General features: G+C 39.8%; 2 protein-coding genes across 2 annotated transcripts in view; one reads left to right on the top strand and one right to left on the bottom strand.

Moving 5' to 3' along the window:
* Nucleotides 1-451: 451 nt before the first annotated feature.
* On the bottom strand, nucleotides 452-6,181 carry rac1a (Rac family small GTPase 1a). Its single transcript, XM_069155944.1, has 6 exons — nucleotides 5,891-6,181; nucleotides 4,478-4,549; nucleotides 4,110-4,227; nucleotides 3,534-3,596; nucleotides 2,893-3,052; nucleotides 452-1,915 (listed from the first exon to the last, which is right to left on the bottom strand). Exons 1-6 carry the CDS (start codon nucleotides 5,923-5,925, stop codon nucleotides 1,785-1,787), a joined length of 579 nt encoding a protein of 192 aa, XP_069012045.1. The 5' UTR covers nucleotides 5,926-6,181; the 3' UTR covers nucleotides 452-1,784.
* A 9,539-nt stretch (nucleotides 6,182-15,720) lies between these two features.
* LOC138202163 (cytohesin-3-like) overlaps nucleotides 15,721-26,627 on the top strand; it is a 34,133-nt gene continuing 23,226 nt past the window's right edge. The window contains exon 1 of the mRNA XM_069155947.1: nucleotides 15,721-16,078. Within this exon, the coding sequence (XP_069012048.1) occupies nucleotides 16,060-16,078 (19 nt within the window). The 5' untranslated portion in view covers nucleotides 15,721-16,059. The remainder of the gene's footprint in view (nucleotides 16,079-26,627) is intronic.

Below are 26,627 nucleotides of genomic sequence, written 5' to 3' on the forward strand. Positions count from 1 at the left end.
AGTATGGTTACAATGTTCACCATTTTATTGTAGTATGTTATCATGTCAGTATTCCCCAATTACCAGAAACCAGAGCACAGCTGACTGATAGGAACATATTGTGCCTTGTATGGAAATCAAATCATTGAGCTACTGGTGGACCAACCAACATTGTCTGGCAGGACTTCGGTACCAAGCATTAACTGATTCCAGCATCTTAAAGGTGACAATTTGCTTCTTTTATCATCTTTTAATTGTAAACCAGTTTGTTTTTTTGTGGTTTTAAATGTTAGTCAGATGTAAACAGCCACTTGAAGACACCTCTTTGGGCTCTGGAAAATTGTGATGAGCATTTTTGGACTTTTCTGACATTTAATATCCAAACAAAATTTAAGAACATCATCATTAGTTGCAGTCTTGCATGTATTATTTTCATTATTATGTAATGAAACAGAAGATGTGAACAATAACAGCTTTTTTAATGAATTTATTTGCTTTAAAAAAAAAAAAGAAGAAACAAAATCAGCATATTAGTATGTGAAAATGAAACCACATTTAGTAAGAAAGTAAATCCAAGTGTACGTTCCCTCTGTGCCGTTAAAACAATGATCAAATGTTGAGTCCAGATTTAGCAGCTCCCCAGAACACCCATGTAATTTGATCGCTGCTCATTTCAAAATAAAATGTTTTAATGCATTAAAAACCCGACCTTCAAATACTACTACACTGGCTCATAGACTTCATAAAACACAGTAATAGATGGCATCAAAATGAAATAGTCACACACCTTCATGTAGCTAAATGACAACATGAGCATCACATACAGGACCATAAAAAAAAGAAGCCTGAAAGCACCTTGAGAGCAAGAATTTAGTGAAAACAAGAAATGATGGGTGCTACTTTTACAGGAAAAGAATGAGCGAGCACATCAACACTGGCTGCACTGCACCTTCACATGCTTAACTTACAAAATACTGTGTTCACTTAACACAGTGAGAATTTAGAAAGCAACAAGATCATTTTACCGGTTAACTATCAAGCAGACTGTTTTAAATGCTTGATCACTGCACTCAGCAGCTGCTACAACACTTACTGTTATGACTTGTTATAAGTCATTATTCTTGTACAGGTTAAAACTAAATTTAAAAGGAAGAGAAACAACATTTTAGCGTTCACAGAGAGACTACAGAGTGATGACCGTCTACTGAGTTTTGGCAGCACCTCAGTCTAGTCGGATGACACGTAAACAAAAAACGGTCAGCCAACCACGCAGCTGACGATGGAAAAAGGAAAAGAAATGACTTCTTCTAAAACATAATTTTTTTTCTTAAAGTAAAATTTCATCAAGGCAGCAGGAATCTCTTGGTGTGTAGGGGAAAGAGTGCAGTGTAGTTCCTTTTAGTGTTATATCTACGGTAATTTCATTTTAAATTCAAGTAGTGTTTCTTCACGATGTCGGAGAAAAATGACATGTTTTTTTTCCTTAAAATCCTCCCTCTTTCTCCTTAATCAACCCAAGATCCCAAATCAAATCTTCCCCACCCTCACATTCTCCAAGGCCTTAGCAAAAATCACTCCATTCCTGCCGATCTGAAAGTACTAAACAGATGTAAACAAGAACCTTCGGCGCTGCTTACGTCTGTGAAGCTCTTTCAGATGGACGTCTGATCTACCAAAGCTCCAATGAAAGCAAGGACACGGGGTGAATACATTATTTGGGGGAACCCTGCCAACATCTTCCTCCCTCCCTCCGAGTAGGCGAGTTCTGACTGCATCCGGATTTTCTACTTCCTGCGAGTTCTCCATTACAGTATTCTGCACTTCCTCTTCCTCTTCTTGACGGGCGGGGGGCACAGGACCGCTCTGATGGCTTCATCAAACACCGTCTTAAGGCCGCGCTGCGTCAAAGCCGAGCACTCCAGATATTTCACTGCAGCTGGTCGCCAAAGGAGAGAAGTATAAAAACCAGGTTAGCAAAGCAGCAAATATTTGAAATCTTTCCCCATTTTAGGATACACAAGGTGCTAAAGTTCAACAAATATGGCTGTGTAACATCCCTTTTCCACTAACCCTACTCGCTTTCGGGTCCAGGTACTTTTCTGGATTTAATTTTCCGCTGCAGACACTGTAGTGTGCCCTCAATACAGCGTTGTTACTCACGCCATGACCGATGTCATCATCGTGATGCACAACACATGCACAAATCACCCAAAACGAGTCCAGCCAATAAGGGCAGTGGAAAAGAGGCGTAATACCCTACAAATAAACAACAAAAACAGGTAAACAAAACACAATATTCTTAAACTTTATATTATCAGTGTATCAAATTAAAATGGCATCCTTAGGAACATCACCTGCAACATATTTCGGTTGTAGAGGACATCAGGCAACCATCTGCTAAACCCAACAACTAAATAATTCAATACACTAGGACATAAAACTGGTCTCATTTACCTGCTCTTATATTATTACGCAGTTATTAACATTCGGCTTCAAATCTGGCAAGTAAATATCACTGAATGTTAAGTAAAAATGTTACCATCTAATTTTGTAGTTCAACAGAATAAAACGTGCCATAATAACAAAAGTAAAACTCTAATTGCGATACTGAAGATTTTAAAAAAAAAAAAAATTTTTAACTTCTTGAAACACACTTAACACTGTTCCAGATTATCTTAGGGTTAAAGATCTGCAGATACCCTGCAACTGACTTTAGCTGAAAAAACAAGGATACAAACCTAATTGAAATTATATGATTTTGTGAATAAAAAAAAAAATAAAAAAAATAAACCAGAAAATACAGTAAGTATCATTTCTTTCTATTAAAAAACCCAGCAGAACTCCCACAAGAATAATGGAAAATACTGTAATAAAAAAAAAAAAGTGTTAGTGCACGGTAGAGCTACAACTGACTTATTTCTTTAGCCATGGCTAAGCCCTGCGGGTAGATGATGGGAGAGAGTTTCTTCTCCTTGAGCTTTTCGATGGTGTCCTTGTCATCTCTCAGGTCCAGCTTGGTGCCCACCAGGATGATAGGCGTGTTGGGGCAGTGGTGTCTCACCTCAGGGTACCACTGCAGGAGGAGGACAGAGGTTGTTGGATGCAGTTTGAACAGTATAAAGAGCGGTGTTGAATGTGAGTGGGCTGTTTAAAAGAACAGATTTCTTTCACAGTTTCCTGGTTCCCATCCCATTTTTTCCCAAAAGTTTTTCCACGACGCTTAAGGAGAAATCTTTGACCATAATTTTTGTTCTTATGGCTTCATTACATTAAATTATGTAATTTAATGATAATTCTTTTGCAAGAAGCTCTTTGGCAAATGGACAAGAAGTTGTGTATGTGTGTGCTCTTCTGTTTGGGGCATTTAGAGCGAAGAGAGGGGCCCAAGATCATTATGCGCACGGGGGAGGGGGAGGGGGGGGGGGCAATCACAATTATGTTATGTTACAGACTCTAATAATATATTATTATCTATCCAACTGAGCTGATCTGAGCAGTACATTTAATGTATCAGTCAACAGTTAACCTAGTATTAAAGAGCCGGCTGTTCTCACCTTGGCACGGACATTTTCAAAGGAAGCTGGACTCACGAGTGAAAAGCAAATCAGGAACACATCCTGGGGGGGGAAATGTCAAACATCAACAAAACAATGAAAACTTAAATCAGCACTTCTGTCACAACTGGGACGTAAATAATCACATCTTTAATGTGAAACTTAAATCCACACTATGAGGCTGAAGACAATCACACAGATTATTGTCCCAATGTTTAAGTGAGGAATCAGAAAACTGGACTGGTCCAGTTGGTTAAATACAGAGTGACTCCCACTTTCAGCTCTGTGCGAGTCTTTGGCACAGAGGCCAGTTTGTTGTGAAGACAAAGAGGGCAAACAAGAGCTGCTTTTCACTTCCTGCAGCCATCCTCCAGACAGTGTATAGGTACTGTGGATACACGGCTCTACTGTGCCGAGAGCACAGACTCTGTCTTAAGAGGCCAGTGAATAACTCCAAATCAATGGAGGCAAAGTGAAGACTGTGTTCATGCTAACATTGTCTGGCTAACACTAATCTGCACAGGAAAGTGTGAGCATACATGAATAGTAGATATATTTATATAACTTTGTACATACTGTTTGTGGGTAGGACAGTGGCCTGAGCCTGTCGTAGTCCTCCTGTCCCGCTGTGTCCCACAGACCCAGGTTCACTGGTTTCCCATCGACCATCACATTGGCAGAGTAGTTGTCGAAGCTGTAGGCAGAGAGGTGGGCGTTAGCTTCCAAGTCAAACAAAATGTGTTTGACTTGTTATACTGTAAAGTCATAAAAGTAAAACACAGTGAAGAGATAAACTGCCAATCAAAATATGGCTGTTAATGTCCTATCAGGCTGACGGGCTTTTTTTTAATTTTACCTAAACCGTGACACATTTCCATCTGCTGACAGCTGGTCATACAATGATAAGATGCCTGCGTGTGTGTGTGTGTGTGTGTGTTACTTACACTGTGGGAATGTACTCTCCAGGGAAGGCGTTGGTAGTGTAGCTGATGAGCAGGCATGTTTTACCTACAGCCCTAAGAGGAGAAAGGAGGGAATGATAAGAGCTGTCATCTCGCTGTCTCAGCAGTAACAAGAGATTCTTCAGTGAAATGGATAATTACAATATCTGAGCATTTTACGTGGTATGTGTACTAAGGTGAAACCCGTCTTGTCTGACAGGTCAACATGTCAAGCAGGCAAGTTTAATCTGAAAGATCTGACACCTTTCTCTAGTGAGGACCACAACAGAAGTAAGCTTTTAACAATATATTTTTTTTAAATATAACTTAGCAGTATATAACTTACTGGTACTTTGAATGATCTCAGCAGGGCTGCAACTAATCATTATTTCGTTATCAATTGGTCTGTTGATTATTTGTTTCATTAAACAATCAACTGTCTTCTTTTTAAAATGTCATAAAATGGTGAGAAATGTCAACCAGTGTTTTCAAAAGCCCAAAGTGGAGACTAAAATGTCATGTTGTGTCCCGACCAACAGTCAACAACCAAAACACGTTCAGTTTATTATCATAGAGGACCAAAGAACCAGGAAATACTCACAATTAAAAAGCTGGAATCAGAGTTTTAGTCTTTTTTTTTTTTTTTTTTTTATAAAATAATCACTGAAAAGGATTAATCAGTATTCAAAATAGTTAGCTATTAATTATGTTAATTTATAACCAATTATCTCCCTGTTTCTCAATGGGATGAGATACTAAAGGCAGACAGCAAGGACGGGAGTGGGGTAACAATATATACAAATACTTTACAATAAGCATTGAAGTACTGATAATTGATCACAATATTTACGACATCTCATCAGTTATGATTCCCAATTGGTTTCCAATATTTGTTTGCACATAAATAAAGCAGAGTATTGGATAACTAAGCGAGACTCACTGATCAGCTAATTTTTTTAAATTTCTCTTGGGCTTCCCACAGTTTTGATCGTACTTTTCAATAAATCAAGTAAACTGCTCCAAGACAACAAGCAGCTGTTCAGTTGAGGAAAAAAACAACAACAACAAAAACATAAAGAAGGTAAACAACAACAAAATCTTGAAATATCAATCAATATAAAAGATTCACACAGGACGAGCAATTAAACAGCAAGTCGTCAACACGGCGGGCTGTCTTGATAAACGAGATGGTTTTCATCTTGTGGATGAACGTGTGTGACCAGCTGGACCGGGACGCGGAGACAACAACAGCTGTCGTGTTATCTGAGGCTCGTTAGCCGCGAGCCAACTCTCGGTAACTGGGTCAAGCAGAAAAAACAAAAACCCAACTGTGTTCGCTGTTAATCGCTGCAATATGGATCAAAACTGTGAAATGACGGGAGTTCAAAGTGAGAATAACACCACGGTTTAACTTACCCGTCCCCCACCACCACACACTTAATGGCCTGCATCGGACGGCTCGCTCTCGGTCTCGGTTAGCTTCGCGAGCTAACGGAGGCTAAATTAAACCTGGACTGTGTCTCCTTCAAAAGTTCCGCGTGAACAAAGCTGCGAGTTTTAAATGAGGCCGAAGAAATTATCCGGCTGGTTTCCTCACTGTCGGCAACACTCCGGGTGAAAACTCCAAAAGTTGGATCAGGCAACACCCAGGAAAAAAACAAAAAACAGAAAAAACTCCGGAGTTAGGATTGAAGGGTGGGGGGAAGAAAAAAAAACGCCCACAGTTTGGAAGCTGCAGCAAGGAGAGAGTCACTTCCGGTCAGACTGGGACAGAGGAAACCTGCCATCTGCAGGTTACAACAGTAACGTGACTAGTTTCTATCAGAAATGCACACTCGCAAAACTGCAGCATCCAATTGAGGATAAAGTTTAACCAACGCTTATAATTAAAAACGGGACATTTATGTATAACTCACTGCACCACTCTTTAATTAGTTAGCGTTAGTTGTCCCTGGGTGTACCTAATAAACTGCCAGCTGTGTGTATTAAAGCTGGGTAAGCCTAGGGGTAAATAATTCCATGATAACTTTCCAGCATATAAATTATACTGTCAATTTATTTTATAACAATAAAAACATTAAACACTGCATTCAAATCTGACTTCTGCAAAATCATGTGTTCATTCACATCAAAGTGTACTTAGATTTTAAAAAAGCAAGAGTACTCATAATTCAATAGAATAACCACTATCAGAGTTATATAGTTACATTTCATAATACTTGATAATTATTGCAGATGCATAGACGAGGAAGACTCTGAATGCTGCAGCTGGTTGAGGTGGAGCGTATTTTCAGCTTCATATGTAGAGTAAGTCAAGTAAATGGAAGTTTAAAGGCTTCTTCTGCATGTTGTCGAAGCACAAGGTGCTCACGAGAATCAGTGACAAGTATGTGACAAGTTTTGAGCGACAAAACAAAGGACCTGCTTTACTGTCCCATATTATCACCATTACTTGCAGCTAAATGAGGTTTTTGATCATATTATTGTAGCTTTGTTCATTTAAGCAGTTTTTATTTTGTTGTCAACTTTAAAGATTATTTCTCTCAACTCTTGCTGCAGAAAAAAAAATTGGTTTAAAAACTCCCAAAAGAAATGATTTTACTCAGTTTACAGTTGCACAATTTTGAGGTACTTTACTTGAAGATTTAGTTGTTTTTTGGCTACTTCTATTTATTATATTCAAGAGGCCATGTTATTCTCTGCTACATTTGTTAGACAGCTATGTTTCCAAGTTACAATACATAAATAACATTTAGGCCTACATATAAAATTACATTATATAATATGATCCTTTTTAGTAAATTAACCTGACAGTATGTAAATTAGTTTTATGTTGACTATTTTCAACAGTAAAAGGTGTTTATGTTTGTATTTATTATGTACACAATAATTACGAAATAGCATAATGACATAGCACTGTAAGGAGCTGTTTTGCATGGAGAGTAGTTATTTTTACTTTTGACACTTTAAGCATCTAATACTTCTTTAGTTTTACATAAGTATATTTTTTGAATGTGGGACTTTCACTTCCATTGGACTATTTTTATTTTGTTGTATTGTTATTTTTACCTAAGTAAAGGATCTGAAAAACTGTCATTACTGGAAAAATAGTTAGCGTTTCCCTTCTCTTTATTGCTTCAACACAATCAAACTGCAGTTCCGTATGCGAACACTAGAGAGCAGTATTGTACATTTTTGAGTTCAGTAAAAAGCCAATAATGAAGCAGAATTTTTACAATCAATTTGAGGGGAAATCTTTTTCACTTTCTCTCCTATTCAAAGGCTCTGACCATGAGCTTCATATTGGTTTTATTTCTCCATTAATTAATCACTGACTCCATGACAACCATGCCTCTGCATACACGCACATTCGTAACCTTGACTCTGGATTATGTTATTGGGGGATTTTTCCAGCAAACAACACATTAATAGGATAAACGTCGCCATTAAGTGGGGGGTAAAAGCAGGGGAGAAAGAGATTAATGAGGGATAAGCACTCCTGTCACCAGCACTACAGGGAGGCTGTAAAACACAGCGGAGGGAGTCACACTACAGGATTTCTGCATGTCAAGCTGAGAAGACATTGAATCAAATTCTTCCCTAAAGGCGTCATGCATCCTAAAAAAAACAACAACAAAAAAACACAGCCAAAGAATAAATTTGTGTCTTGACTGTTTCACTGGAAATTTTAAACGTTAGAAAGTTTAGTCACATTAGGATGCATGTAATATCATATCTATCTCCCCTATATCTTCTGAATTTGTCTAATATATTAATGATGAAGAACCACATTTTCACTACTTTCTCTTTTCACGGCAGCATGTCTGCATTTGGCATTTATTATTATCATTGTTTTCCTGACTGTTCCACCATGCAGCACACATTTTGGCTGCAGATGATTTGCCCTCTTTGGACCTCTGTTACAGTAATAGGCCATTTATTTGTGCTTAAAAAAATCACATCAAAGTGTTTGGCTAACCTTCCCCCCTTTCCAATCAATATGCCAAGTGAAGCAAACTGTTGATGATTGTAGCTTCATATTTATTATGAAAACATGACAGTGGTATTGATTTTGTATCATCTAGCTCTTGGCAAGAGAATGAACAAGCACATTTACCCAAAATGTCAAACTATTGTTTTTTTATGCTGTGTTTACATTATTGTTTTTCATCTCATGCACTGTAGTTTATGTGGCTTTGCCTTTGAAAATCAATACGCTTTTGCATTGTGTGCTGAGGCAAATCACATAAAACATGGGAATCAAGACTAATCACAGTGGATGCATTGACAGTCAGTGGCAGGGATACGTCAGGGAGAGAGATGAGTCATTTCAGTGAATTATAGATTACAGTCTTGGTTTTCTTTATGGCCAACTTGGAGAGGCCTTTTTACACTTTTAACACCCTAATTTGAATACAAATGTTGGAGTGTGTGTCACAGTGACTGTTCTCTTGCTACAACATCAGCCTGTCTCACGTTAGAAGTGTTAAGAAAGAGGCTGTTCAGTTGGGGAATCTTTGTTGTGCAAACACTCAGCTCTCCTGTCACCATCAGTCCATATGCAGCTTTCTTCGAACTACAGCTCAGAGAGACATTTCTTCGGATCATTATACTCCACCATTACTTCTCTAATAAGCACCAAGATTTAATGACCCCTGTCACGGTGCTCTCATTTGCATAGGAGTCAGACTGACAGGCTGCAGGCAGTCATCAGTTAACTGCCTGAATGTGCTTTGTAATGCTTGCACAACAGGGTCTCTGCTGTTATAAAAATTTGGAAAAAGTCAATATTTATTATGGATTGAGAGCTAAATGAAATGAGCAGTCCCTGGTTTTCAACATTTCAGCTCAACTGAGCACCTAAAGCAGATGGCCGAGCCAGGCTTTGGCATTTGTGCTGCTGCTATCTCCACCTCCCACATGATCAATGTAAGCTTACACACTGCAGTTATAGGAGATAACCGGCATTGGTTTGAATGATTCAGTGGCTCTAACAATGACTAGTGATGGACTTCCTTAGAATTTATCTGCAAAAGAGAGTCTGATTAGGTGATTGCAAAAGTGCATATTTGATTGGATAATAGGGTTTCATAACTCGCCTCAAAATATCACATTTTGCCACCTTTTAAGGTCACACAGGAATATAAATGAAAAAAATATATTCTCACACTAAATCTGCACAACATAACTCCTTTATAAATAAACTCCTTGTTATTATTTGAAAGCTGTGAACCGCCTCTGGGTGCTTCCTGACGGCTGGATGTTGACAGTAGGATGCTCGGTTCTGTGTCATGCAGTGTGGTGCAGCTGGTTTATTAGTGGATGTGAAGCTCCCTGAAAATAAACTGCACTTCTGTAGAAGTCCTCACTCTGCACCAACAGTGATGCACAGCATATGTAGAGTTTTTAGCCATGAGATGAAATGGGACTTCTTTGTCCTGTCCCATCTCTTCACAAAGCTATTTTTTTCTGATGACGTTCAACCATGAGTCATTTTTACAATCAAATTAAATCAGAAGTATGATGAGTCACATGTTGCTGGGTTGGACGTGATGGGAAGTTTCCAGCCACCGGGTCAAACAAGAGAAGAACTGCAGTACTTTGCTCCCAGTTGGAAAGATGTTCCATATGTTTCCTTTGTCCTCCCTCTCATTCTGTGTGTGCTTGTCTTTCTCCAGTTCTTTCTCTGGCATTGCCTGCTCCAATCTCTCTCGACAATTGTGAGGCAGGAAGTGTTTCACATTACTTGTGTGTTTGCATTAGCAGGAATGTGCGAGGGATTGTTCGTGATGGTTTTCACAGGATTTAGGGATTCCTCAGAAACTCACTGGGCTCAAACACAAATGACAATAACCAGTTGTGAGTATGTATTTGTGCAAAAAAACCCATTATATCTGATAATATTAGATAATAATATAAGAACCCTAAATTTGTTGTGCTTAGTCATTGTGAGTGTTAAACTGAAATACAATGTGGGATAAATCGAGAGTAGAAATCTGACATTTTATAGCTTTAACTTGAAAATTCCTCTTTCAAAGATCCAAAATGTAACTATGTGCCAAACAGACATAATGGAGAGCTGAGCAGACATTGAACAATCTGCGTATTTCAATCATACAAATGACTGAAACTACTGCTCATTATAACAGTATGGGTCATGAAGCAGGCTACTTGCTTGCCACGCTGCTGCCTCATAAATGCAGCCAAGAGAAACACAGGATCATTTCCTAGTTGAGTGCAGGGCAAGTTCAGGGCACAATATTTTGGATGAGCCTGTTTGGAGGACAGAAAAAAAATAATACGTGAATGGCTGGAAAAAAAACCTTTAAGAGTGTGTGGATTTGTGAGTGTTTATTTTTTTATTTTTTAGAATGCACCTGTATGTGTTCCTGGTTATTTTTGATGAATTGCTATGATTTTGTGTTTCCCAGTGAGTATAAAGTCAGACTCCCCATATTCAGAAAGTACATGTCTCATTTCTGTATTGCATTCTGGTCTATTTAGAGTACAACATTGGAGAAAACTACATTAAACTACCTTAAAATGAGTCTTCACATACTGAGAACGCACATGTCTGATGGCTTCATTACATTCTGGTCAAATGTTGGCACCAAAACTACTAAATCATCATCATGGCATGAATTTGTCCGTTAGGTTGACCTATAGTGGCTGGATTAAAACAGGAGGCTTGAGGCTGAGATAAGTCTTAGTCATCCATAATGAAACACAGAGCAAAAACATGACATGATGACATAACAAAAACCCACTGTAGTGTTAACTGGCAGCTTTTTATAGAGTGCTACTGACAACCCCTTATTATTCAGCACGGCGGCCTGATCCACTAAAACCATTAAAAACTAACAAACAAAATGACAAACAGAAATATATGAGCATATTTGAGAATTAATTTATTACCTTATTTAAACAGTTTCACACTTCACATTCAAATCTGTCTTCTCAAACATGAATTTGAAATAATGCCTACCCCCCTCCTCAATCAACCACTTGGTGCCTCCCAGAACCTTTAAATGGTGTTCAGGTTCCTCAGGGACTCTTTTAGCCTGAACACCTTGGAAAGGGAACATAAAAGCAGGCAGCTGGATAATATGCCGTGATATCACTTAAAACAAAGCTGCATCTAGCCATACATTTTTAATTTAATCACCTAACAGAGATTGCATAATTTAAATAGTCAAACCTGTCGACCCTGTGTGCTTCCTCCACAGACCAAGTCTTTGTCAGTGCCATCTGAGAGGCAGCTGTCAACAAATATGTGCAAATTAAGAGAAAGAATCAGTGAAGTACACCCAATCTCCTTGTTTGTGCAGTTATTTCCTACTCGCAATACTAATGCATCACCAAAGTGCAAATCTGTATTGCGTTTCTTTTAGTAACGAAGAGGCCCTTCATTACAGTCTACATTTTGTGACTTGCAGAGGGACAGTAAACACACCCCACCAAACAACTGTTCAAATTGTTTTTCGTTAAACTCTATCAAACTGTGAGGAAGCTTGGTAAAATAAAGCCGGTTTCTTTGCAGAAGGTCGCTGTTCGTATTGCTGATCAAAATCTTATCTCTACTTAAGTTTTCTCTACAAATATCAGCAAAGGAACACAACAGCCGAGCCCTGCATCTCCTACACGCACATACAGAGTGCATGTATGAGCCTCAGAGCCCAGCCGTAATCAGACTGCATCCAGTGACTATTGTTGCCCACTCAGTCAGGCTGGAGGACAGTTCACCCCCTCCCTGGCCCTGTACATGAAGTTTTCATGAGGCTGACATAAGCTGCCTCATAGGAACCCGCTTCCAGTGAAATCTAAAGTGCATCCATGCAAAGTTATTTTTCCTTCTGCTGGCTTGTAAGTGGAGTAAATATATATAACTACATTTTACAAAGAGAGAGTATGAGAGTATGATGACAGACTGAGGCCAAGTTTATGGCTCATAAATGAATCACGAGAAGGCTGCACCAAGCTGGCCAGGCGGACTCTTGTTCTTATTTTTTCTATTTTAAATTCACTTTCAATTTGAGGACGAAATGAAGTCACAAGATATTTTCCGGCATGTCTTCTTTCCTTTGGAAAGCAACTGTTACTTTTGCAAGTGTTGTGAATAATAATGAATGCTTTGCATATTTTCAACAGCAGGTAAATTAACTTAAGTGTTTCTTTAAAGGTATCGCGTGATGGAGAGAGCGCTTGCAGCACTCGACCCTTTGGTTCCACTGAAACTGGAAATGCAGCCTCTTCCTGCACTGGTCCTGACGTTCAACACAGGATGAGTCCCAAAAGGTATGACCTTCACTTGTCTGACACAAAATCCTGCTTTCTATCAGCGATATGAAGATATCATGTGCCCAACTAGGTTTCTCTGTTAAGATTGAAATGAAACTGCAGCTCTGGTGTCTGACTGAAAGCAAGCCTTTTAGGGCATTTGAGCAGGAATTTATAGGAACATGCACCAAATTAGTTTGTAACAGTGGAGTCACTATTTGTTTACGCCTGGAGCTTTTGAGCGGAAAAACAAGTGAGACCATTAATTTTCTATTTTAAGAAAGGGGAGATATTTTGTTTGACAGAGTGTGCTGTCGTCAATTCGGAGTTAAAGTGAGAAATGAGGAGTTCATCTTTATGCTGTGGTTAGAGAGCTGCTTGAATTAGGCACATGGGATCAGATAATAAGATGGAAGCTCTTTTTTGACCCTAATCCATTATTCAAGGTCATTAAACCAACTCTCTGAAGTCTGATCATTTGAGGCTAATGAATTGAACACACTGCATTGTAAGTATGTAAAATATTGAACAACTAAAAAAAATTTCAAGAAAGTTTTTACTAATCGGGGCTTGTACTGAGAGATAGGAAGTGATAAACTTACTAGTACGAAATTATATTCCACTTAAATAGATCAATATGTGAATTCGTCTGCCCATTACATAATGACACAAATTGCACTGATTGGAAATGGGTGTAAATGTTTGTGCTTTACTCTGTGGTACACAGAAGGGAAACTTAGGGTGGGGAGTGGTGTATGTACAGTTTTCCATACCTGTTGTATAACAGTTCAAGCTTTGCAGGAACCAAAAAAAAACTATTGAAACACTCACTGTTTAATTCACAACAACAATCAGACTGGTTGTAGAGTAAAAGTGTAGCGAACATCCTAAAACTGGCCCGTTACTGTAGCAACAAGTGCTTGAATACATCCTGTGCTGCCACAAATCATTACATGCTCTTTATTGCAGGTAAACACGGCTGCGTTGGCTTTAAGCTACTGATTAGCTGTGGCTCTATGGCCTCTGTATGAGCATGTACAATGTTGCAAACAGAAACCATAATTTATGTGGGCAAAACACAGAAACAGAACATTACATTTTTAGCATTGTGATGTTATTACAGTACGGATGAATATTCTCCACGAACAGCACGGCAGCAAACAAATTTGGAAACTATTACATTTCAAGTTCAACCATCCAGAACCCTTTTGACCAGATAGACTGATCAACAGTATAGTCTGTGACAAAAGGCCACCTTTAATGCATCTTCTATTGTAGTTTAAGTGGTATTAGAAAAACAAAGACTTCCACTTTTTGTAGTAAAACCACCCACATTCAAGGCAGAGTGGGAGACTGTCGGCACCAGACTTTCAAACTGAATTTATTAGTTTGCAAATTTGCTACTGAAGGTCCTGCATTATTACCTGGATTATAGTGAGCCACCGTAATGTGTATTTCCAAAGTAAATGTGTGTAATTTTCTATATGCATCATAGTTAATGGGAATATAGAGCTACAGAGGGGGGAAGCAATGGCTGACAACAGCAAAATGTTTACATTCATGATTATTTTCCAAAATATTTCAGGCATCATGGTTAAATATGACTTTGGGACCGTCACAGTGACAGAGGTCAGATGTCATATTACTGTGAGGGTGGAGGAGGACAGGCCCATCACATCACTTCCTGTTCACTTACTTTTCTTCCATTGTGCTCCTGCAGTGCTGCACAATGTGTCCTCAGAACAACTCCCTTCCTGAACTGCGGGCCATGTGCCTTCATGTGGCTCCGTCCAGCAGCACTGCTGCTGTGTCCGGGGTGTTTGCTGGGAAAGCCTCGGTGAGTTATGAGCTCATATGGGCTGGGACAGACAGGAAGTGTCAAAGCTGGACTCCTTCCACTGTGAGCCATCAAAGGTGTCGTCATGCCCGCATTACCAATAATTGGAGGGACATGTGAGGTCAGAGAGGGAAGCACCTTTAACACAGATAATTAGACATGAGCCTACATATTAACTATTAACCTTAGGGAGGTTAGCAGTTCACTAAAGGTGTGGCTCATAAACAAAACACAAAACTTCCTTTAAAAAAATCTGTTAGACAAAATAAAGCAATATAAAGGGATCATACTTGCAATATTATGAACTAATAGCAATATTTATGGGAAATCTGTCACTTTAAGCAATACAACTACTACATGTGTGTGTAATAAAACTAAAGACACCAGTGACATGTTTCATATCAGTTCACCTTAAAACTGCTTTTTATGCTTACATAAAAAAGACACAAAAGTACCTTCATACTATTCTGAAAATCAAGGATTTAAAAAAAAAAAAAAAAAAAGATATCAGTTTCAGGATCTCAAATGAGAGGATTAGGATTTCAATATGTTGATTTGAAATTGTTGGTTGGGTAAAAGGAATGTAAAGGTTTCACTTATGTGATGGCATTTCTTACTGTTTATTTTTTATTTTTACTAAACATACAAGCAATCAACCAGTCAAAAAAATAATCTGATTAACCCACAATGAGAATAATCCTTAATTCTAATCCTACATTTTAATAGTTAAACATGGGCTCCTCCTCCGCCAAGCACAGCAGTATCACACTGCTTTTATATTAATGCATACGTAATAGTAATGTATAGAAGCTCTCACATAGGAGTTCTTCTACTACTACATTGTGATAATTCTAAGCAAAGTCTACTTCTTTACTTCTTTCACCTTTGCAGATATGAAATAGTTCACTTTTCATTGTGATCTGTGGGCATTGGACTGGTGATATGCACTGTTTAACAACAAATGCATTTATTCTCTCTCTCTGTGTGTGTGTGTGTGTGTGTGTGTGTGTGTGTGTGTGTGTGTGTGTGTGTGTGTGTGTGTGTGTGTGTGTGTGTGTGTGTGGTGTAGGTGTGGGGGTGTTATTAGCAGGGGCGGGGCTTAATGACGTCTCCCTGGTTGCAGTGTAGCTAATGTGAATGCAGACGCAGCAGCTGAGGATGGAGTAGAGAGGGAAAGAGAAGCTGCTGTCTCACATCTCACCTCTGAAATATCTCTTCTACAAATAAGGACCTCCCTTTCATTCACACCCAGACTTTTTTTCCCCTCTGATTTTGCTTGAATTTGGCTGCTGACATCTGCGCACCGGTCCACTTCATCCATCTGTCTGTCAACGCACCACCAGCTTCGCCTCTGTGCCAAAGGAAGGAGACAAAACCCCGTTAAAAAAAAACAACATCCAGAAGGCATTCATTTAATTTCTGCGACGTTTCACGCCTTCTGCTGGGCAGCCTAGTCGCTGTAACAATCGATATGGATGAAGACAATCATGGTAAGGCTGCTTTTCTTTCTCCACACTGGTTTTCTCTCCCTCCTCAGCCCGTGCGCGGGGATGGAGCCACGGGATGGATGGATGGATGCGTGGATGTGTGAGAGCGGACACGTTAGGTGGTATTGTGTTTGTTTTACAGACACCCAGAAAAAAAACCGTAGTCGGTTGTCATTAAAGAAAAAAAAGGTACGACTCACAATAAAGGATCATTTCTCAGACATAGAGAGGACTCTGTTGGTTTGCTCGCTCTCCTTCCTCGCAGGTGAGTCTGTTGTTGTATCAGATGTTTAGAAACGCTGAAGTCATGGTAAAAAAAAAAAAAAAAAAACAACTACGGAGGAACATTTTTCTCGTGCATGCTCCTTTTCCATCTGTTTGATGTCTTGCTGTAAGGCTTTGAAGTGTCTCACCATCTTGCTGCGCCGTTTGAAGCCTCTAAACTGCTGGAAATTGATAAGATATCTGAGTAGCAGCTCTCCATGTGGAGGATAGACCCAGCAGGATTTCAACCTTACATGAAAAACAAAGGATAAAATGACGTATTTAAAAAATAAAAATAAAAATATAGCCTACACCAGGAAGTTCATTCACAGCAAATTATGGTAAGGTGTCTATGAATTTAGCCCACTACACTACAAGTTATGAAATAGGCTATTGTTGTGGGGGGAAAAAACGACATAAAAATCCTTCATAAGTATGGAAACCTGAGGAATTGGGTTACAAGTAATGATTATTTAAAATAGTTTGTTTGCAGATTATTTAACGATTTTTCTTCTTCTCATTTTCTCTTCAAACACAGTGAAAAATACTTATGCTTCTCAGAGCCCAGTCGGTTAAATACTTATCAAACTAGTTTGAATATTTTGAATTGTTTGCAAAATTTAAGTACCTATATTCAGATATGAGGTGGTCATTAAGTATGATAATGTGAAACTTGGTGCCAAAGACAAGTTGTACTACACTGAGTATTTTCAAACAGTTGGTCATACCTGAGTCTGTCTTCAGTAATATAGTCCTGTGTGATTTGGTGCTAAAACTGAGTGAATTTATAACCCAGTTTACCGCTCGCACAGCGGCTGTAGCTCAGTCAATTATTATATGTTGGTGTTGAGGTGCAAACACGGAGGATGCTCAGATAATACAAACTGTCTTGTGGGCTGGAGGCCTTGAAGGTGGTGTAGTGTAAACAAATGGCTGAAGTCTGATAACAGTTTGTCAGTTAAACTGAGGGATTTGCAGAGCGGCAGGAGAGATGCTCATCTGAACATCCTTGTTTCTCTCTACATTATTCTCATGTCTGAACAGTCTGAATATCTGAACGCTCTTCCCTGAATGGAAATGGAAGTGGGAATGACTGAATGATTGTGGTTCTGTTACTCCTTAATGATTTTATTAAATACTGTTTACTATACTAAAATATAATATTTTTCATAAACTTTTGTGTTATGCTCTCCAGAGGATGAACCCCATTTTTTTTTTCTTTCTCATTCCCTCTAGTGCCAGTTATAAATATGAAATATCAAAATTGAATGTGCCATGAAATTGACTGAGCATATTCATGATTCAATGATCCGATGAAAACTATTTCTGTCTTAGACACTAAATCAGTTTAACAACAACAATTTATTTTTTTTAGAGCTTTGTGGTGTTAGTGTGGTCTAAATCATTTCAGAGGCTCGTTGAGAGGAATTTTATTCTGAAGTCATAGTTCAGGAAGTGACCTGTCTCCTCTTTGTTATCTGAGCCAGGAGGACTTTATATGACTGAAACATTTCCCCATAAAATCACACGTGCTCAAAGTAAACTGCTCTCATACTTGAGCAGTATTAGAGATACCGAATCATGTGACAGGAAGTTAGGAAGGGCAGAGCTGTCTGGAAAGATCCAGTATGTCACAAGCTTGTGAAGATTATGTGCAGCCCTGTGCATAGTGAATTACTAAAATAACTTACCATAAATGTTAAACTAATTAAGAGCTCTCGACTGCTTACACACACTGTCGTTGACTTGCACTTAACATTGTTAACACGCACACACCTTGATATGCTGGTATCACAGCACAGGCACTTGATGCTAAATCTGTCTCTGCCAGTTACAGCATCTGAAGTCAGAGTTAGACCTTCATCAAGAGAAGCTTGTCAACCCAGAAACGGAGTAATGCAGTGCAACATATCAAAGTCAGAGGTGTGTTTGTTTGGATTCAAAAAAATTTTTTTTTGCACTTCAAGGTGCCAAGAAATACAAAATCCCCTAATCCCTGACTATATTGCAAAATACATGTCCATAGTTTTTTTTTCCTCTCCACTAAAATCTGAAGGAAAAAAATAGATACAATTTTTTCTTGAAGGCAGAACAGTTTAGCTAAGTCCTGAAATATTCTGTTTAATGTAGGTAGATGTCAGACCGCAGTCATAACGTATGTCAACGCCATTTCTATGATACTTTCAGATCACTGACAGCAAATCCATCCACTTCCAAGCTGTGCTTTGTAGCTTTGAGGGTTTTATTTTGCATGCTAACAACAAATGTGAACATCATCCTCATGTGTGTCCATTACAGACTTTCTTTCTATTCTTAAAGCCTGCATGTAACAGTATGCGTGCAAAGTGCACAACATATGTTCAAAGTTGAGGCTGTTATTTGTTCTAGACTACTGAACCAGGCGGAGAACAACAGAGGAAAGAGCCAACAGATGCCATCATATTTTATAGGATTAAGAAATAGTATACAAACGGCGAATGCTTACACAAGCCCCATCTCATGAAATGGAAAAACTGTATATAGGAGCTGCAGATGGCCCCAAACTGACGGAGGGAGGGTCCCGTTTCTGAACTGAGGGGCCTTTTAAGCCAGATTTTATACAACTGACCAAATGACTATGTTAGTGATCAACCAACTCTGCAGCTCTCTTCAGCTAAAAGTGGGAACACGAATAGGATTTGAGTGCGACAACTGATCGGACCAACTTGGACTGAGTCTGTTCCGGTTTTGAATTGATTGATGTTGACAGTCTGCAGATAAAATCATATAATGTTTGACATGCGAAGACTCTCGTCTTCAGTCTTCAGATCCAGTTTATATGAGTCCTTCTCGAAAAGGTTCTTTGACATCATCCACCCCTCGCTCCCTCCCAGCTCGTCCAAATATGGGCCCTTTTGGCTTCAAAAAGTTGCCAACTAATAGGTGACGTAATGGTTGTTTTCCGCTTGGGTTGGTAGTTTAAATCCCTGGCTCCTGCTGTTTACATGCTGAAGTGTCCTGGAGTAAGACACTGAACCTCATCCCAATAGCAGGTTAGCACCTTGCATGGCAACCCTGCCGCCATTGGTGTGTGAATGAAAGGCATAAATCGTAAAGTGCTTTGGAAACCGCTATGGTAAAAAGGTGCTATGTAAGTGCACCCCCGGGTCCAAAAATATTCACCAAGTAGGTTTAAGTTATTATTCGAGACTCCTGTTTTTGAAACTGTAGTTTAACTTAACTATACAAATGTAATCAAGGAATTTTGGAGGCATGTCAATGTGCAGATAATGAGCCGCGTCATCTCAGGGAAGGACATTATTGTTGAAACAGTGATGGTGTTGGAACAAGGGTTGGCAGACCGTCTTTCACATACAAGCTATATTTCTGAGCTACATTTATCCGCACTCTGAATGAAACTACAAACAGCGCCACTGTGCAATGTTTATGAGACTCGGCTGTAGCATGGGATTCATTAGTCTATGTTTACTACATTTGCTAATCAGAGCTGGCGCTCTTCTGCTCAGTTTACATGCCACAGATCAGACAGGGTCTGGCCTCAAAATGGATGAAATCAGCAACAGGCTTGGAAGTGTTTTCATTACTCACGTGTCTATTTTTAGCATCATTGTATAGCTGGATGGAGAAATGGAAAGAACACAGAAGCAGAAATTGGCTGGGAAACAGTCCTCTGAACGACTGGATGGAGGCCACGGATTTTAACACTTGGCTTTCTTGTATTTTCTCGTCTTTATTGCTGCTCTGTGTTGCTTCAGTCAGGCATTAATGTGAGCTGAGTAAATAGCTGTTTTCAGGCGTTTAAGGGTATTAAAATGTTGAAATGAATAGAATTTATTTTTTCCAATTTTCCACCTCTTTTACAGCTTCAATGAAATCTGTGATGACAGAGTTTCCTCTATAAAACATGTCTTGTGTTTATCGGTACAAAAATGTGCACAGTGTTTATTTATGGGGTCCTGTGAGGCTTTCTTGACCATATTTCCTGTTTTAGTGTCGCACTACATGCAAGTGTGTCAATCAGCACTCTTCTCTCTATCTGACCGTGGGAAAAGTTGAATGGGAAAAGGCTTTTCCTTCAATTCTCTTGCAGTCGTTGGCCTGAACGTGTGAGTGTGTGTTAAGATAACAAATCGTATCTGACTGCAGCACCACTGTTTTGTCTGTGAGGACCTGTTAATGGTGCACACATGGCTGTGTCTTTTTAAAATCACTAATACAGACAATGTCTTTGGGGTCGGTCTTTTCTTGTAAGGAAGTAGCTCCATTTAAAAAAAAAAAAAAAGAAAAAAAAGAACCTTTCTTCTCGACATTCTTTTTAATTGACATCTGTCTGTGTGCAATTATTGTTGTATCATTTTCACCCCAGCAGGCATGAAACCGAAGATAAGTTGGCTTTTAGAGAACCTGAATCAACACTGATTTCTTGGCGTGCAGCAGTGCAGTTCTGAGGGATATTAGCCGGTAAGAAGGGAGAGTTGGTGTGATTAGGGTGTCGGGTCTTTGTTGTGGCTGTAGGTGACTGTGTGGGAGGACATCAGCAGCCACTTGAGGCGAGCTGTGGCTGCTCTGTAGGTGTCTTTCGCCCTGGGAGGTTGGCTGGCTTAAAGTAAGTGATTGGTGCTGAATGCCTTGACAGAGGTGACACAGAGCTGCGACATCTGTTTGTCTCTGCATCTGCATGTTTTATCTTTCTAATATCACCATGTAGCTGTGCTTCATTGAATATGCTCATAAGTAGTGTGAATTTGAGCTAAAACGATAGGTTAGGTAATAATTGAAGTTCCAACATCCAACATATATTGTGGTTTGGAAATAGATGGCATTCAAATTTGTAGCTAGATGTGTTATGTAAAAAAAAAAGATATACACAGAAATACACATATTTGCTTTGCCAATACTTACATGAGAAGATTGCTATGACCCTTGCAAAACATGAAACTAAAGCTAGGGGGATAGTTAGTTTAGCTTAGCTTCATGTAAAGCCTGGAAACTAAAACAGCATGACTCCACAGAGAAAAAGGCATGAGCATGCACACAATAAAGTTGTTTCTGAGGTTGTTCATATGGTGGCAAGTTTACATGCATGAGTCAGCAAGGTTCATTTCCATCCTTTTAATTTATTGGAGTCAACAATATTTCCTAACGGTTGTTCTGAATTACTAAAGTGTGACTCTCTCATTTCAGTCACAACAGTTTCCTGCAAATGTTTCAAAAATAAAAAGCCTTGTTAAGAAATAAAGGGTTTTGTCCACTGAAATGCCAGGGGTCTTTTAATTTGAAACAGATACAGGAACTATGAAGTTTGTATTAACATGTAATGCAGTAACTTTAACAGGGCAAACGGTAGCAGATCAAAACAAGGCTTTGAGTTAACAACGTGAATACATCATTACACCTAAAATGTCAATATTCCATTTGTTTTGCATGACATAAACTTTAGAGATCTTCAACCTTTTAAAATATGTAAATTAATTTAAACCCAATCAGAAAGCTGTGAACATTTTACTTCCTCACTTGAAGAAAAAATGGTGATGCGTTGTTTCTGGTGCAGCACCATTATCATGATCTAGAAAGTAAAGGTTCCTGTTCCCAAACTATTTCTTTGAAACTGACTGATAAAAACCCACCAGTACTGTATAAGTGCCATTAATATTTTTAAAAGCCTTTGCTATTATGTGCATACAGTAGTACTTTACATCGGTTTTGTTCACCTGGGTGCAGGAAGAATTTCCCCTTTGGTGAAAAAACAAACATGGAGCTAGATATAATTCACAGTGTCCTAATGCCCTGCAGCACCCCAGTAGTCTGAAATAAATGTCTGCATTGGTTTAAGCAAATATGTCTCTTATTTGTGTTGACACAGATGCCAAAAATGTGCTAAAATGTGCTTTTTACAATCTCATTGGTTGACCCAGTAGGCTGGTTGTGTTGTTTAAAGGCTTAAGGGGAGATTTGGAAAGAACAGAAATTCATTTTGACTGCCAAGATTATGGGTTTTGTGGTGCAACATTAGAAGATTAAACATAGAGCACATTATACCACATGTAACAAGACAAATACGCAAACACAAAGACGGTGCCGACGTAAGACGTGCAGGGATTGAGTCAGGGCTTGTAACAAATTGCAGTGTTTAAGTGTTGAGAGAGAAGACTACATATGGACCTGATTAGAAGAGAGACTGTGGAGGCTTCCCAACATGTTCCCATCTCCATGGTAGTGTGTGTGTGTCTATGTGTGTTTGTTTGTGTTTGTGTTTGTGTTTGTGTGTGTGTGTGTGTGTGTGTGTGTGTGTGTGTGTGTGTGTGTGTGTGTGTGTGTGTCTGTGGGAGACAAGACATTGTAGCTGTTTGTTAGTAAGGCAACATTTCTGCTGTTGTAAACAAGGGGGCGCTTTGCCTGGAGTTATAGCTCGGAGCTGTAAAGAGGGGAAGCTGTTTAAGTGCGAGACTGAGAGCAGATGGGAGACAAAAAGCAGGCCAAATTAAATGAGCGGGAGTTTGCGGAGAAGCACAGACAGACAGCAGCAGAGATGTACTGCGTTCCACTACTTCACACCTAATTTCAGTGGAAGGAGAGTTAAAAAGAAAACAGGGTCCGGCTGAATATATAGGTAGGAGTGAAGGGGACGAAGGGGGCAGCAGGGCCCACGTGTTTTTCTTGGCTGAACAAAAGTGGAAAACGCCCTGCTCGCTCTCACCTAAACTCGCAAAGGCAGAAATCGTTTTCAACCACTTCTACATGCCTTGGGTTGCTAGTTGCCTGGTGCTTATATAAGACATGGATTAAAAACATATTGCTTGCAACACTTCCAGAGCGTTATTTTTGTAAAATAGATTATCAAATTAATTCAATGTAGGTTTTTTCTTTTTCTTTTTTTTTTTATGATTTATGACATTATAACTGCGTTATACTGCACAAAAAGCAGTTTTGAGTTTTCCCTGCTTCTTTCCATGACTGTTCTGTTTCCAGAGCTGCAGGACCTGCTGGTGAGAATGAGTCCACAGTGAGTAAAAATGTAACAGAAGCAAAGAAACACTCAGAAACTGTCGGGGTTTAGATGGTTAAAAACTGTGTACACAGAGATTTACTTGGTGGTGAAAGGCTTAATCAGCACTGTGTTGGCAGGGGTTTGAACGTACACAGGGTGTTATGTAGTCATATATACCTCTGCATTTGAAGTTTAATAATATGTCCTGGCACTTTCTTATTTCATTTCCTGCATTTTTTTAATGCTCGAATGTATATTTTCATTTCTGTTTTGACTTGACTTGGATGAGAACGGAGCTGTTTTTAGTGGAAAGGCTTTGATGCAGCAGGTGGTCATGGGATATGTTGGTATTTAATGTGATCCATCTGCATAAGAACTGTAGTGAACTTCGAGCCAATACCAAGACAGACCAATTACCTCAACAATGTGGGTGGTTTCTCAAAGGTTGATCTGGTCTTATTGTGAATATGATCCGGGTGGTCCAACAAAGTCAGTGTTTTTGCAGGCAGGCACACAACCATCACAGGAACATCCTGAACCTCGGAGCAGGCCGAGTCTCTCCAGTCATCCAGGTCGACCCTCTGTCCCTGCTGGTGTCTGCACACTGTCAGAATCAGGGGAGATATGAAAACGTCGCCCTCATCCATTGTTGTGTGCAGAATGAAAAGCACTGAATACAGATTTTGGAAGAGCTCCCGAGCTCGATATCTATCACAATAATGGAGGTGAGCAGGCTCATATCAGATGAAGTGTTAGATATTAATCCTACTTGTCAGTCACCCGACACCCACAGGAAGCAACAGAAGTGTCTTTCAGGAAATTATCTGTCACAAATATGTATGTCGCCTGTCAGGATTTATTGTCATATCAGTGTTTTCCTTCGTGTATCAAGCAATAACATATGGCACAGTCTAATTACAGAGAGATAGTATAAGTGAAGTATTTATTGTATAAAGGCGTTAAAGCTATGTAACACCAGTTTTCAGACCCTTTTTGTGGAGGTTTATGTATTTTAGGTCTGTTAGAGAATAAAAGTGAAAGATGTTATGACACTTTTCCACCTTCTCCCTGCATTCGGTCTGAAACCTGAACGATCATCAGAGATCTGTTGCAGAGAGTGAGCAGGGAGCTCCTTGGATTGCGCTCATCTTGTAAAAGCCTCTCATCCTGCCCAGATGACAGAAGAAACCGCATCCATGTAATTTGTTCTCAGGCCGATCAAATCACCTGATTACTTTGGCCACCAGCATATGACCCGCTGAAGCCCCTCGGACCCTGCTGGCCGGCATTCATCGAATCAAATATTGACATAGTTTTGATGCTGAGCAGATGTGCGATATGAGGAGGACATGGTGTGCAGACCACCTCCTATGCAACCACACACACACACACACACAAATGTACCCACAGCAGGAGGTCCCTCCCCAAAACTACAGATTAACCAGAGCAATCAGTCCGAGGGCTCTTCAGCTCCCCGAGCCCCAGATTTCTGCTCGTGACCCCAGAGGTAGTTAAAAACTGGGAGCCACATTAGCTCCCAAAATCTCTCTTCTCACGCAAAGGCCAGGACTGAATTATGAACAAGCTACAGCACGGTGTACTGTATGATTCATGCATAATTCATGTAATGTGCTGTGTGAATGTGGCTGAATTTCCTCGATAAAATAATTTGGTGTGCAGCAGGAGAACAGAGCAAAGCAAAATAAATTTGCACACTGACAGAAAATTAAGAGGCAGATATTTTCTTTGTCACTCCATCATGTAGGTCATTTTTCAAGCAGAAATGACGAAGATTTAAGACGTAATTTAAGACTTAAGTGAAAGTAAACTGAATATCTATGGCTTTTGGCCTGTCGATTGAACAAAACAAGTCATTTTAATACATCACCTTGGATAGCACCTTTTATGTGTGATAATTCAAAAACCAACCGATCAATTAAAAACACAATCAGCAGATTAATCGGTCAAGAAAGGTAACACAAGATCCTACAAAACACTAGTTTTCTCTTTGCTGTTTCCTTCGTTAAACACCAGTTACAGCATGTTTCATGCACATGCTGGTGTCCTGTGTAAATGACCTTTTACCCTCCGTCTCATGACCTCCTTCATCTCACTTTGCTGACATTCCTGCTTCGTGGCTCGGTACCAGAGTACCTCGACAGATAGCTGCACCAGACTACCTGCTGCCACACTAACTGTCGCGTTGGGCAAAGTAGGTTAGAGTCAGGCAGCGGTGAGTCATCGGGAACATCTGCGTATATGTGTATATGCTGTGATACGTCACACTTCCGCTCTGATGGGCTCGTATTGGGGTTTAAGAGCGACAGGGTGGACGAGTGTGTGGGATTAACGCCAGCTGGCCTCAGTGTGTACGCGCTCATGTGCGGCTCCATCCACACTTCTGTCTTTACGTATGACCTGCGTGGTAATGCAGCGCAAGTCTTTGTCCTCAATTGGAGGGATTGGGGGCAGCGGGCTCCAGATTAGGGTCTCGATCGAGGAGGAAGTTTCACCCCCGCATCTTTCCCACTTCCTTGCATGTTGACGCGGCGAGCTGCTGCAGGGCCAAGTTGGGTAACAGGGTTATTACTTATTGTTTTATTTTTATTTTTTTAAGCTCATCCACTTTAACAGACATTGCAACGGTTAAAGTCGCTAGTTTAAAGCCAGTGGATCCGGGCAAATCTCCTCTCACTCATGCGAGTCAGTGATAACAGGGACTAAAGCCAGTGTTAAGTGAGCGTGGGATTTTCCCTCAGTGCTCCATGTGCTTTGCTGTACAGGTTTTAGAGAAGTCCTTGAGTCACATCTGGAGGTCTGGGAATTTTGCCCTCTGTGTCTGCCGACTCCAACAAAGGGCCTGAACATATATGAGACCAAAATAAACATTGTAGAAGTCATGAAAGTGAATGTAGCCTGGAGGTTTGTCAAAGCCTTCCCTTCCTTCATTAGTTGAAATGCCATTAAAGCCTCTGGATTCAGTGGGTGGTCAGGGACAGTTGTTAGTTTTGGGTGTGAAGAGCAGCAGGGGATTTACTCTTAAAAGTAGATTTTGAGGGATTTTGTTTTTAGGGGGGAAAATGCTGGCGCACATGTAGGAGTTTAAACCCTGTGGCTCCTCATGCAGCTCACTCGATCGCATGGATTTCTGAGCTCTCGTGTCATGGATTTCTCTCAGAGGTCACAGAAGTTTAAATCTTCTAGGTTTTAGTCGACGTCCCACCAACAACATCCCCCCCCACTCTTGTACAATCTGACAAAGTCCACCGTCCACTATGAAGCAGTGATTTACAGCGTAAT

Source organism: Embiotoca jacksoni, unplaced genomic scaffold, assembly GCF_022577435.1.
Source record: "Embiotoca jacksoni isolate LCO1_2020_lvr unplaced genomic scaffold, fEmbJac1.0.p SCAF_20, whole genome shotgun sequence".
NCBI lineage: Eukaryota > Metazoa > Chordata > Actinopteri > Embiotocidae > Embiotoca > Embiotoca jacksoni.